The sequence below is a fragment of the Pseudorasbora parva genome, chromosome 9 (assembly GCF_024679245.1).
Source record: "Pseudorasbora parva isolate DD20220531a chromosome 9, ASM2467924v1, whole genome shotgun sequence".
Lineage (NCBI taxonomy): Eukaryota > Metazoa > Chordata > Actinopteri > Cypriniformes > Gobionidae > Pseudorasbora > Pseudorasbora parva.
The window spans coordinates 34,460,715-34,475,085 of NC_090180.1; the positions used below are offsets into that span (position 1 = coordinate 34,460,715).

The 14,371-nt window shown below is 41.3% G+C and overlaps 1 protein-coding gene across 2 annotated transcripts in view; it reads right to left on the minus strand.

The window, feature by feature from the left end:
• Positions 1-14,371, minus strand: part of skila (SKI-like proto-oncogene a) — a 29,692-nt gene that overhangs the window by 4,651 nt on the left and 10,670 nt on the right. For both annotated transcript variants that reach the window (XM_067452353.1, XM_067452354.1), the window contains exons 3-7: positions 5,920-6,012; positions 4,119-4,204; positions 3,546-3,691; positions 1,908-2,170; positions 329-550 (exon numbers count right to left, since the gene is read on the minus strand). In XM_067452353.1, the coding sequence (XP_067308454.1) occupies positions 329-550; positions 1,908-2,170; positions 3,546-3,691; positions 4,119-4,204; positions 5,920-6,012 (810 nt within the window). The remainder of the gene's footprint in view (positions 1-328; positions 551-1,907; positions 2,171-3,545; positions 3,692-4,118; positions 4,205-5,919; positions 6,013-14,371) is intronic.

Sequence of the window (14,371 nt, forward strand, 5' to 3'; positions counted from 1 at the left end):
GGCTACTTGTGTGTTAGGAGGTACTTAGAAGGTCTGATTTGATTAGACCGGATATTTAATCGAAAAAAAGTTTGAGAACCACTGCCCTAATTAATTGCTGAAATCAGTGCAAGTCTGCCAGGCAGTAGCTCTTCATCTCAGTGTGCATGCGTATCTCTCTCCCCGTTACTGATTCACTCCCACACACAGATGAGCTGTGCTGATACATGCAGCATATTGGATTGGGCACAGGAATAATTCATGCTGGGTATAGTTTATCGTTGTGTCACAAAGTAATTCGGGCTCACTCAGATAGACTCCGTCCTTTTACGGCGGTCCCCATATTTACCTGCGCATTGTACTGCGCCTCCTGTTCTTTGGGTTGGCATGCACAGCTCTGCTGCCTGAGCTGCTCCAGTCGGTGTTCCAGCTGCCTCTGCTCCTGCCGCACCTCCCCCAGTCTCTGAGCATGCTCAGTGTGCACCGCCTCCAGCTCGTTCTGCAGCTCCAGCTGCTCCGCAGACAACTCCCTCAGCCTGGCTGCCTCGCCCCCACGCACTGCCTCCAGCTCCTACACACACACACACATCAAGACATGCATCAAACAATGTGTGGCAAAGGTCAGGGGTTTGTAGTGGACGAGTCGAGGGTGATAAAGCTCAACTGGAAAATACTCCATTCTGCTCTGGCCTTCACATTTACACTCACTATAACAAGGTCATTCTCTTTTTACAGGATCACAAAAGAGCTCCTCAGATACATAATTAGAAATCTCCCTGGACCTCTAGAGAGTTGCCTATTTAGACGAGCATTTTTAAACATCATAGGCATGCACCTGACACGAAAACTGCTCCAAACAGAAGCCAGCAAAATCATGCTGTGTTTTAAGATACCCGTTCAGGCCAAAATCTAGGGCAGAAACGCATGAATCATTTTGCGGATGAGGCAATCCCAGATGCAATACGACAAGTTTAAAGATTTTCATCCAAATTGGCAAATGTAAATGATGAATATGCAGTGTATATGCACATATTTATGCATCATTTTTATCTACAAATGTATAGATAAAAAGCTAATTCAAAATGTGACTTTATTGATTGTGTTTTCTATATATATGTGCTTATGAAACTTAAAGGCAGGCGGTTTCAAACTAGGATATGCAAAGGTGCTTGTATTAAAATATTTAAGAGATTGTTCATTTAGTTGCATACATATATTTTGTTCTCGTCACAAGTAATAATATCAAGCCAAGGTTTACTGAGTTTTACACGATTCTTTTGTGGTGTGGTTATTGGTGAAATGTAATATCAATATAAATATCACCACCTGTGTACATTAGCCCACTTCTTCTCGACGGTTTTTCCTGATGGTTTATAGAACAATTACTCCGAATCGCCCTCTTTCGTTTCAAAGAATAGCACAACGTCGAGCACGTCAAGTATAAACACCTCGTCCGTTTGGGGAGGAGCGCGCACAGTCAAGGCATAACCTATTATGTATTCTAAGTATTAAGTATTCTATTGTCAGCCCCAGTTTTTGACAATAAATTATTTTATTTTATTTAATAATCAAACAGAAAAGAATATACAATCAACCTAATTATCAACCTAATAGAAAATAAAAACTTCAGGTAATATTTACATTTTTATTGACTTTATTAAAACCATGCTTAATATTTTTTCCCTAAAAAATATAAACGGGTCTTTATACATTGACCATACATTGTCACCCCTAGTTTATATTGAGTTATATTGATATTGAACACCTTGTTAGAATACTGCATTGTTAGCACGTGTTAACATCAGTCCCTTTTGTAATTAGGTCAAGAGTACAAAGCCAATAAGTAACTTATGAGTTATTACACATCCTTAGAAGGTCGCTGCCTATGTAGACAGGTAGGGATGATGTGTCTAATTTGACTGTCTCACCATCTCCAGCTGCAGCTGTTTCTGAAGGGTGGAATTGAGCTTCTCTTGCTGCCGCCGGTACATCTGCACAATCTCCAGCATGATCCTGTCCTTGTCGTCCTCTGTTCCGCTGTCTTTTCCCGCCATGGGAATGGGGGCGTGCTGCTTGCCGCCCGAGCTAGTCTCCATGGCGACTGGCGGAGGAGGATGGCGGCGCTCGTGCGCTTCACCCGCGTGGTGGGATTTGGCCTCCTCTGCGACAGAGGAAGGAGATGCGGGAAGATCTGAGGGAAAGGGAAGAAAGAGTTAACCACACACACCTTATCCGTCATGTGCTGAAAGTCTGTGTGACTAATTCTCTGTGGGTGTCTCTCTCTTTGAAGGTCAGCATAGAGGAGAACCCTGGAAGTATCACACAGAAATGTGATGCTTGTGGAGAGTGGAGATTTTGGCGGTTTAAAATATTTTTTAGTGCTGCTAAGGTGCTACACATGCTCTACATACAAATCACCTGCACCCGGCAAACAGCAGCTGTCTAGCATGTACGTTTAGTTGAGCAATACGGGAGTCCAGAGGGACTGAGAGAGAAAGAGTGTGTGTGTGTGTGTGTGTGTGTGTGTGTGTGTGTGTTAAAAGAGATGCAGCTCATTTAAATGTAGGACAGGCAGGCTGCAGGTCTGGCACTGCAGAGCCCCATAACAGCCTCGCTCTGCTGCTAGCCTCTACTGTGACTAAGACATGTCTGTCACACTCAGAAGAATGAGTCAGAGATGGAGAACAAGAGACTGAAGGGACACGGGGGAGCCAGGATGGAGAACGGGTACATGGAAGAAAGAGAGACAGCTTGAGGAAGAGACAGGGGGAAAAAAAGAGACAGATGAAGGAAGAAAGACAGAGGGCACGTGTATAGAAAACAGATATATGGAAGAAAGCGAGACAGATTGAGGAAAAAAGGGGGCCAGGGTGGAGAACAGGTGCATATAAAAAAGACAGACAGATTGAGTAAGAGGGACAGGGGAAAAAAGACAGACAGACAGACAGATAAAGGATGAGAGAAAGGGGGAGTCTGGATAGACAGAAGAAAGAAACAAGAGAGACAAACTGTGGAAGAAAGACAGATGAAAGAGGAAAGACATGGGATAGCCTGGATAGAAATGAGAGACAGAGGAGGCGGGATGGCAAATGAGTGGATATAACAAATACCAACTGAGGAAGAGAGACAGGAAGAAAGAAAAACAGTTTAAATAGACAGTGGAGAAAGTGAAAGAGATGAAAGAAGAGGGGTTGAAGAGGATCAAAAAGTGTACAAAAGGAAAGTGAGGCACAGAGAGAAAGGAAGAGAGAGCGAGAGAGACAGGCCAAAGGAGGATGGGAGGAAATATGGTGTGCTGCGGTGGAGACTGGAGACCCCTCCCCCAGCACTCTACTCTAGTACGATCTGACACTCACAGGGACAGCGGCCTCTTTTCATTCTCTCCCTCTCTTCACTAGCAACTATAAAATGTGAGTTGTACAAATCATTTGCAAGAGCCTTTCAGCAGCTCCTGTGTGAGTCAACCACACACGTCCATAAACATCTCACCTCATCATTCTTGTACATTCTATGCGTGTATGTACATTAATTTACTAGGTAAACTTAAATAGTGTTAGTGTACCAACCTGTGGTGGGCTGGCTGTCGTGGGAGAGTGCTCTCCTGCTGTAGTGTTGTTTAAGCAGGGCCCCCAGAACCTCATGGCTCACCTCTGCCTCTTTCCGCAGGGAGACGTTAGGGGCCACCATCTTATCGTATGTGTACAGGTAGTAACTGCAAACATAAGCCCTCAGATTAGTGCACATACAACACTGACACTGAAAACTCCAGCAATAACAGGAGTTGTGACCAGAAGTGTGGCAATGGAATTCAATTCAATTTTTTTTTCTTGTCGACTGACACGAAGCCTTTAGGTCAAGTGCCCTTATTATGCTGTGAGGTTAGCAAATATACATTTAAAAAAATGAAAATTCCATTAAAGTGCTACGCTGTTGTTGTTGGTTGCCAGTGCATTGCTATGAGGTTATTAGGATGTCCTGAATGGTTGCTAGGCGTGTTTTTTTAAAGGCCAAAATCAAAAGACTCAGGTTTCGATGACATTCTCATCCCTAGATTCAGTGTATATGACATTTATGGAATTTTGCCCATTTTATCATATGTAGTTGCTTTTTCCTATTGAAATCCTGGAACAAGGTCGTACCTCGGGTTGATGATGGGACTGTGTCCTGGTTCTTCTTTGATATCGGGAAAGAGTCGACTGAAAACCAGTGATGACTGTGAGTTACCCTGTACACACAAAACAAGTGCATATCAATATTAATGAAGCACTTTAAGGCCGTTTGAATATGAAATGGACTGTTTGAGCTGCATTAAAATACATGTCTACACATATTTGTGCATGAATAATACAGAAGTTCTTTAAGGTCTCATTACACACAGACTATCAAGCGCATTTGCGCAGGAGCAGTCGAACAGCAATAATTACACAGAAATGTACAAACACACAGAGGGAAACTTGCAGAGGGAAGTGAAGATGCCTGAAGCAGAGTAAACAAAGAGAGCAGTACAAACATCTTTCTGTAATATGCTTGCATGAGAGGAGCTCATCCATCAGTGGCCATGGGTTGACAGATAGAGCATTAATGAAGACGATAAGAGAAAGACAGTGTTTAGTGAAACAGCCCAGGCAGGTTTGACTTGGCGTAAATTCTAGGTGAACTATACTGGGTAAGAGTGAGGCTCTGTCTGCACCTCGTTTTAAAACATATAGGTCTCATAGGTTAAAAGTGATTAAAAGTGACAGTAACGACATTTACCTTTATATTTACCTTTACCTTATATTTATATATATAAGGTCAATAAAAAAGAATAATTATATATTATATATTTTTATATATATATATATATATATATTTTTTTTTTATTATTATTTTTTCTTATTTTTATTTTTTTTTAATCGAAATCGAATAAATGCTGTTTTAAACGTTTAATTCATCAAAGATTCCTAAAAAAAACATTTACACAAATATTAAGCAGCAAAACTGTTTTCAGCAATGGTAATAAGAGATGTTCTTACAATATTAGAATGATTTCTGAAGGATCATGTAACACTGAAGACTGGAGTAATGATGCAGAAAATTTTGCTTTGCCATTACAGGAATAAATAACATTTTTAAAATATATTAAAACATAATTTAAATTGTTATATTTCACAATTTTACTGTTTTTACTGTATTTTCACTCAAATAAATGCAGCCTTAAATAAATCTTACCAAGCTTGAACTTTCGAAAGTTAGCGTACGTTAATAATAAACTAGGCCCTCCTCTAAAAATAGTTTGCATGAAACAGTTTGGACTCTGTTTATGCCTGGCGCTGTCCACTTGTGATTAAAACACCGGAAATGAATAGAAGAAGGACGCAGGGTGACACCCAGATGACTGTTGGGTCTCTGGTGTGTATGCGCAATTAGATATTTCTGAATGAAAGAATGAGTGAGTGAGTCAAAGACAGAACGAGAGGAAGGGGTGTAAATGAGGGAGTTGTCTGAGGGTGGGTAGGAAGGGTGAGGTCGGTTTTGAGGCCTGTGATGAGTATGAGAGTGCAAGATAGTGAGAAGCTATGACTATAAAGAAGTGGGTGTGTGTGGATGAATGGGGAGGCCGTTCTATGCCTATGTGTAAACAGGAGGAGGAGGCAAGGAGGAGACGGACCACTTGAAGAATTCATTTGGAGATATATGGAGGTGGTTCAGTTGTGTTCACAAGTACAGTTTATATCAGCTAAAGAAACTACATTTATTATAAGTGATTCATATTATTAGTGATTTAACACTAAGCAGTGTTGGAGATTTTAGACAGTTCCTATGCAAGCAGACAAGATCTGAATTTGCAGGTCAATTGCTTAGATAGAAAATAGCCGTCCAAAAGTGTTGCCAAGATGCCCGTGAATAGGCTTGCATTTTAGTGACCGGTGTAAAGCGATGCAATACATTAGACCGTACCTTTTTCTCCAGGACGTTATCAGACAGCTTGCTGTTAGGTGGGCAGGGTGCAGGACTGGACTTCCTCCCGTGACTGTCGTCATCCACCACCTTCTGGGAGAATACACAAACACATGCTTAATGAGAACAACCTTATTCATATAACTGTTTACACTTAGCAGCAAGTGTTCAGACATGTAATACATCTAATATCAGAGAGCTTGTGCACATATCACCACACTCAATCTGTCCGTCACCTTCTCTACTCAACGTATTTAACAAACACGCTGCGGGGCTTGTACGTGTGTGTGTGCGTGCGTGCAAGTCACAAAGCATGAATCCAGGGCAAGCTCAGCGCTGATGGTTATCAGACACAGACAGAGCCTAATATAGCTGACACAAAAGGGAAGAGACCTTACACTCATCTGACATAACAACCGTTCTCTTCAGAAGATTCATATGTGCGTTTCTAATGTTTATAATCCGTAACATCCTCTATTTGGCTGAGCAAACCAGACCGCGTAACGCACATCCTCGTCCCTCCATCACAGAGACACTAACAGTAGTGGTTGGGTGGGTGCCAGAGGAGGAAGAAACATGTTTTATCTGGAGTAAATTACAACTTCCTGCAGACTATGGGATCTCCTGTTTCCTGTAGGCTGAAGAATGAATGGCGATGTCGTCGCACAACATAAAGCAGCTGTACGGTGGTGAGGTGACATGGCAACCCACACTTTGGTGCTAAATGCAAAAAAATGTGCGTGCAGGAGATAGGGCTGTTTTTCTTGAGGGAAGAGGAGGACTGCAGCATGAGGGAGGGGTGGGCAGCTGCCGAGGGGGGCAGAAACAATGAGCACACTGCAGTGGTGAGCCTGTCTAACCTTGACAAGCACACACACTATGTCTACCAGCCCATCTCTCCACACTTCAAGGCCCAGCCAACACTCTCTCCTCACCCGTGACGCATGCAATCACACAGTCTCTCATCTGTCCCCTTCACGTTTTTGCTTTTCATTGTGGCTTGTCGCCTCTCTAGAGCCAAGTTTATAATTCTAATGTTTAAAACTGGTTCAATATGCTATGTTTGGAATATAGTACTAGCATATTGTATAAAAATAGTACAAGTGGATTCCATAACCGTATTTATCTCAGGAAATAAATATTGACATTTTGCATTTGTAATCCAGAATTGTGCAAAAATGTCTCAGTGAAATAATAAATAATGAGTCATAAAAAAGATAGTAGGATATTAGGATTTCAATTCATTCCTCATACTGAAAATAGAAGGTCAAATGAAGTGCATTGCATTGGGGGAGCAGTTGGACACAGCACATTTTATATTAGGTCATGCAGAGATTCTGTGCATCCAAAAAAATTAGCATATTATGCAGAGTATATATATATATACTTTCTACACTGCAGAACCAGCAAAAGTAGTATGCTATTTTGAACAGCCAGAGAGACACCACACACTGCTTTATACTTCCCATCCGCTGTACTACATGATGCAGTGCAGCCTTGACGCAAGACCTTAGCGCAAAACACACACAAAAACAAGGATTTATCTAGCTGGCCTGCAGCACATGGTGCGAGTAGTGATTGTGATAGTTGTGTGAAAGCTGTGGGCGCTGTTTACTGAGAGAGTTATTGCTTCGTTCTCCTCAAGGACATGAGAAAATTACACTGGAACAGGTGTCTTATGCTCTCAAACTGCACCAACGTGAGATACATTATATAAATCCACTATATATATAAATGACATGAAATATAAACAAAGTGGTAAGAAATTGTCTGCTGAGAAGGTCATTGTAATGTACACAGTTCGTAAATGACAGTTTTCTCAAACGGTTATTCCTCGTTTAAGTCACACAAGATCCCAAATCCTGCGGATCAGGTTTGTTATGAGTTTCTTTCAGCGCTCTCTTCCAGGGACACAACACCTCAGCTATCTCTAATCTCTTTTTAATTAGTGTGCTACAGCCTCACACACAATCATATTCTGTAACACTACTTGCTTGTGCACCGTTGACAAATGTAGCCAACACAAATCCCTCACGTACAATACACAAACACCCAGAGGATGCAAAGCCTGTGCGTCACAAGCATATGTGGTATGCAAAACTCTGTGAAAGAGTGTGTGAGAAGGAGAGGAAGATGGCCCACGACAGTGGGAGTTAGCAGCATTCCTGCGGCTCATTCATTTGAAACGTACCACCGCTCCACCTAACCCATCAGCGCATGCATGTTTGCACACACACACCCTTCGTTCTTAAGTACTAGGGCCCGCGTTGTTTCTTTTTGCCCTGGATCTCCCATACGCCCACGTCAAAACATCATCCTAGATCTACCTAAGAACACTTTAAAGCCTCGTTTCAAAGGCACGTGCATTCCCTCGAAATGGGCATAATAAGGTCACTGACACACAAACACAAATTCCACTTTGATCTGACAATGAACACTGTAACATGTACAAGCCTGACCGCATTGCTTTATTTCCAACTATGGAGATCCCCTGACGAAAAAAGCCATGAAAAAATAACAGAGGCTGATGAGAAAAAGTAAAAAAACAAACAAAAAAAAAAACACGCAAGGCTTTTGCAGTTCCCGCACGAGCATGTTTTATGAGCTACACTGTAAGTGGGGAATTACAAGCTGCACGGCCCATGATGAAGCTGATCTAGGCCAACCTCACACAGTCATACTACTCAATGACATTTCAGAGAGTGAGCGTGTACCCAAGGAATGCATATCTGTCTGTTTTGATGTGTACAGGTGTGTGCAAGCATATAATTTGCCAAAACTGTGAGTGACGCCGAGCGTGTGTGGACTCGTGAGTAGCTTTTTCATTATAAGCACCTCACACACACACCGTTTAGCACAATTCGTGTGAAAGGCGGCACATGAGGGTGATTGTGTGTCCATCTGTTGCAGCTCTGGCAGAGGGTATAAAACGAAAAAAGCAGCGCAAACGTGCAGTTTTCAGTCACAAACACAGAGAGCTGCTGGGGCCCCTCACTGTACCCCCTACATAGGTCTCCTATTCACACACCATTAGCACCGCATGGGGGAAAAGGAGAAAAAAGGGAGGACGTGTGAGCTGGGTGAACGGTGACCAAATATAGGCCAAGTTGATTTAAGAAAAGTACACCAATCATTTACAATCTGGAAACAACGGCTGTGTTCAGAATGAAAGACTAGCATGTTGTTTTTTGCATACTATCAAAGTCCCTTTCAAGGAAAGTCTGTTCACTTAGCGGCCAATTTTGCAACTCCTCCAGGCAGCTATTTTGGGCATCCAAGACCAAGTCCTATCTATTTTAATGTGGAAACTTTTAAATCTCAAAAACTGCAATCAATCAGCAACAAAATCTAACATGAGGATGAGTTAATTATCTATCCTTTTAAGTCAGCAAGTGGAGTCCAGCTGTCGTCTCAGAAATACATTTTTATTTAGCATTTGTTATCCAAGTGTGTGTTAAAATGTCAAATCAAATAATGAGCCACGAAAATCACTACGGGTATTACTTCCATTTCATTCATCACACTGGAAAAGTCTAGTGCCTTGCATTGTGAGACTTAGCTCAGTGCGCTCTGTGCTATACTGATGAGGCATCTTTTCCATGTGGGCTGGACAGTGGACAAATGTAGGCCAACTTGATGTGAGCTATAAGGAGATAAAACGGAGGAAGAGAGGGAACTAAAGAAAGATTTAAAACACTGACAATTTCTCTACTGACAATTTCTCTGTTTTTTTTAACAAGAATGTAAAACGTCACATAGCATCAATCATCAACAAAATGTGTGATTATTACAGACTTTTGGACACTTAAATGTGATAAATCCGCAAAATTACCATTCCGTGCTTGTCTGGCTATCACCAGACCAAGCTCAATTTAAAATTGATCATTGGTCTGGGGAGTCTGCTCTGTATTTTCTACTGCACAAGAGGCGTGATACACAAGCATTATTTGAAAGACTCTGTATGCAATTGGATAGTCCTTCAACCAATCACACCACAAGAGGCATGATCAACAGGCAACGACCCATCGTTTCACTATCTGTCATAGTGTTAAACCCGCTAATAACGAGCCAGGTGAATAAGATCTGCGATTGGTTACCACAAAAGTGTAAAGGCTGCAACATACTCCGCAAGAACAGAGAAAAAAACTTCTCGCTCCCAGGGCTGCGAGAACAAAATGATGTCATTTTGTTCTCGCAGTTCTGGTTTGGGAGTTCTCGCAGCTTGTGCTCAATACATCGCTTGAGCAGAACTTTTTTTCTTGCGGGTGTCCGAGAACTACTGTGTGATTGGTCAGACATTTAAATGTGGAGAAATGCAGATGATCGGCACCTGTTTTTCTCGTGAAGTATGGAATATACTGACAAGAACGAACTTTTTTCTTATTCTTGCCACCTCGAGAAAACGAACTAATTTCGGTGTTCTTGCAGAGTATGTTCCACACTTAACAGAAGCAGTAGAAATGAATGTACAGGTTTCCAGACTGAGTTCAGATCAGGCTAGGTTTACCCAGTCTTATTCCATGTGTCTTTTTCCTGAAACACAAGTAGACAAATTTAAATGTAAATTCATTCCTATGTGAATTGTCCTACTGAAATCAATGGAACAACTTGCTCAGGAATACAATTTACACAAATGTATGTTTTTCCTCTCGCTTCTCTTGATTAAGGCCCCATGTGTGTTAGAACAGACAGAATCACTACAGAATAAATACAGCAACATTTTGGTATCTTGCAGCTGTGTATTGTTATGTGAATTGATTTAATCATGTGGATGTGGATTTAATGTAAATTGGGTTGTCACCTAAATCTTTTAGGAGTGAATTCGGTAGTGAAAGCTGACCTGGAAGTGCTCATGGCCAGTATGGATTCGCATAAAAGTAAACATGCATTCCTGACATTATTTATGACGCCTAAACACACACTTGAGTACTAAAATCCATGTCCTACAAAAACACACTAAAACAACTCAAACATTCATAATCAAACTAAAACACTTGTGCAAAAACCAGAGCAAACAACATGCCTCTGAATATCAAAACGCACACACTCACGGGGATCAAACACACAGGCTCAGACGTGCTCATTCCTGAGAGGATTTGGCTGGCAGCCTGGAGCAAATTTTTTAAGGGAAGAGGGAGGGAGACGAACATTCCGTCTAGACGTGGTCATCAATAGTGCACAGTCTGCCTGTCTGTCTGCCCTTTCCGACAGCCGTCTACACACATCCACTGTCTAATCTACAACATACGCCTTGATAAGAGCCGCACACATACACACACACGGGTGAGTTATCCACTCGCATATTAGCCCGCGCAAAACTAACATACTGTGCCGGTGATCAGCTTGGAGGGCTGAGAGCCGAATACACACAGAGGAATGGTCTCCCCTCTCCTGCTCTCAGATTTCACAGAGTCAAACAGAGCTCTGCCTGTTCCCTTTCCTACACATGGGCGGCTTTAAATAGGCCTATGAATGGGAGATCTGTATGTACGCGTGTTAGAACCGACTACTCTCAAGTGTGTGTCGGTGAAAAGCAGAAACCGCATAAGCCTCCCATGGCGCGGCTAGGCTAACACGCATCCACACGTACTCGCACATGCACAAAGACATTGGCAGACAGAGTCTCGATGGAGATGAGTCTCTGAGGAGTGTGTTCTTTGGGCTGTGGCACCCTACAGCTCATTTCAGAAGCTGCTGTTAGGGCTCAACCAGTCATCACACGCTCTGACGTTGAAAACGGCCCATGCTGCTCTCTGTAGGACGCAAGAGGGGCAGAATGTGACCTTCATCTCTCGATAAGACACAAGCACAGTCTATGTGAGATGTGGTCAAAAGGACAAAAACCAAAGAGGACAAAACAAACATCTGGATGTTCGCGTGGCAGCTGAGCCTCTGCGCCATGTTATGAAGGGGGTTATGGCCCCCGTGGATCCAGTTTGACCGCAAGTTGCTGAATTGTTCTGCGGTTTTTCTACCAATGAAAAATTAAGCACATGATTGAAACTACTGGCCAAGATGGTTGACCAGTCAGTCAATATTTTTGGTGACCTCTTTAGGAATGAAATTTAAAAACCTGACTTAAAAAAAATTATTAGGCTGTTTTAAAGTGTTAAACAAATAACAGGGTAAATTCTAATTAGGTCTAATTATTTGTTGATATTCAGTTAGACGGACTATTTGGGTACAAAAAAATATTAAAGATGTCTGATATATATATATATGTATATTCAAAAGCCTACACAAATATTGTTAGGTGTTAGAGAGAGAGCCAGTCTCTATAGGTGCATGTCATTAAACCGTGTGCATGGCACAGGAGAATCACCAACATGGCAGCTTGACACACAAAACTGGCAGTGCATTTCACTTCTGTCATCTTCAACAGCACGAGAGAGAGAGAGAGAGAGAGAGAGAGAGAGAGAGAGAGAGAGAGAGAGAGAGAGAGAGAGAGAGAGAGAGAGAGAGAGAGAGAGAGAGAGAGAGAGAGAGAGAGAGAGAGAGAGAGAGAGAGAGAGAGAGAGAGAGAGAGAGAGAGAGAGAGAGAGAGAGAGAGAGAGAGAGAGAGAACTGCCCACCCACAGAGAGCTGAGTCTCATACGTAAAATTTAAGCTTTAGACAGCGCGCGCGCACGCACGCACGCACGCACGCACACACACACACACACACAATTTCACTCTACACAAGGCGGCTCATGCATTTTGCATGGCATAGCCTGTTAGGGGCCACAGTGACTGGCTTTGCATAGAGAAAGAGTTGAAAAAAGAAAGAGGGAGAGCAGTGTCCTACCCATCCCCTACAAGAGGAAACTGTCAGCACACATCCACAATGTTACCAGAGTACATAAACCCTCACACACTATCAATCATCAACTCAATACATTTGATACATATATACAAAATAATTAAAATAAATATCTTGGAAAATAAAAGAGAGGAGACCAGGACAACGACATGCGTCAGGCGTCAGGTGTAATTTTTTTAAACAAAAAACAAAAAACAAATATTCAGTGCATGTTTGTTTTTTTAATTATGCCTGAAACACTGTGTAACAGGCAAAAGGGCACAGCTGACACCCCCAAACACTCTTTGCAATGCAAAATATTTATATCATACATTACCTTTATAGAGTTACCTCAAGGCACATACGTGGGTTAAAAAACCACACCATTCAAATGTTGAGCGATAGGATCTTTTAATGCTTTTGAAAGAATTCTTATGCTCAACAAGGCTGCTTTATATGAACAAAATATAGTAAAATGTCATGAAATTTTTAATTTATAAATGTACACGTGTATAATTCAACACGCTCATCTATTATTCCTGTGATGTACTGAATTTTTTGCAGCCATTACTTCAATGTCACATGAAATCTGTGAAATCAATGCCTTCAGAAATGTGCTGCTCAAGAAACATATCTTATTATCAATTTTAAAAACAGTTGTGCTGCTTAATAGTTTTCTAATAAACAGGATTTTTTTTTAATATTTTTTTTTTGGAATAGAATATGTCACTTTTTATCAATTTATAGCATCCCCGCTGAATAAAATTATATATATTTTTAAATTTCTTACTGGCCTAAAACGTTTGAAAAGTAGTATAGAATTAAACTCTATTAAAGCACTCTAAACCTAAATTTTTTTGCCATGATGCACCTAAAACCTATTTAAATTTTTTTTTTTTTTTTTTAAATTTAAACAGCTTTACAGCTTAAATAATATACAAGTTGTAGCGGAAGAATTAATGTAAGCACATACAAAAAATGTAACCTTCATACATACATATACATTATATATATATATATATATATATATATATATAATTTATTTATTTTTGATTACTTTCTTCCACTAAACATTCTCTTCAAACTGACGCTTCATGACAGTAGACTGAAATAGAAAACTTACAGAAATGCATAGTTTCTCAAATAAAATAAAAAAATCATGACATTAAAGAGCTGAAACATGCTGAGACAAGACGGGGACTGATGCATGTCGGACATGTGGGACTGCTTTCTGGGATAAATCAATAGAGAGGATGTCTTGTATTAGAGATCAATAATTACTGGACAGATGGACAGTCAATCAAAACAATGACATCTCAAACGACTGTACATTGTTTTGCCTGTAACAGAGTCAAATGTGTGCTGCTCTCTCCAGTGAGACATGAACATGCAGGCTGGTGCTGTTGTTCAGGTTGAGGAATCCCCCAGCTTGATGCAAGCTTGGAACAGACTGTCCTCATACAGCCAGGAGAGAAGAGCAAGTCTACATTTAGAGCCTCCGCAGGGAGAGGAGGGAACAGACGAGATGGTGGGGGAATGTTCTCCTATGGCAGCCAGCCCCTCACTCACGTTTTCTGATGGTTTGGGAAATACAGTCTCAAGTGGGAGGAGAAAGAGAGAGATTTACAGAACAGGTATACTGTATGTAGCGTACCAGTGCATTAATCACATCCC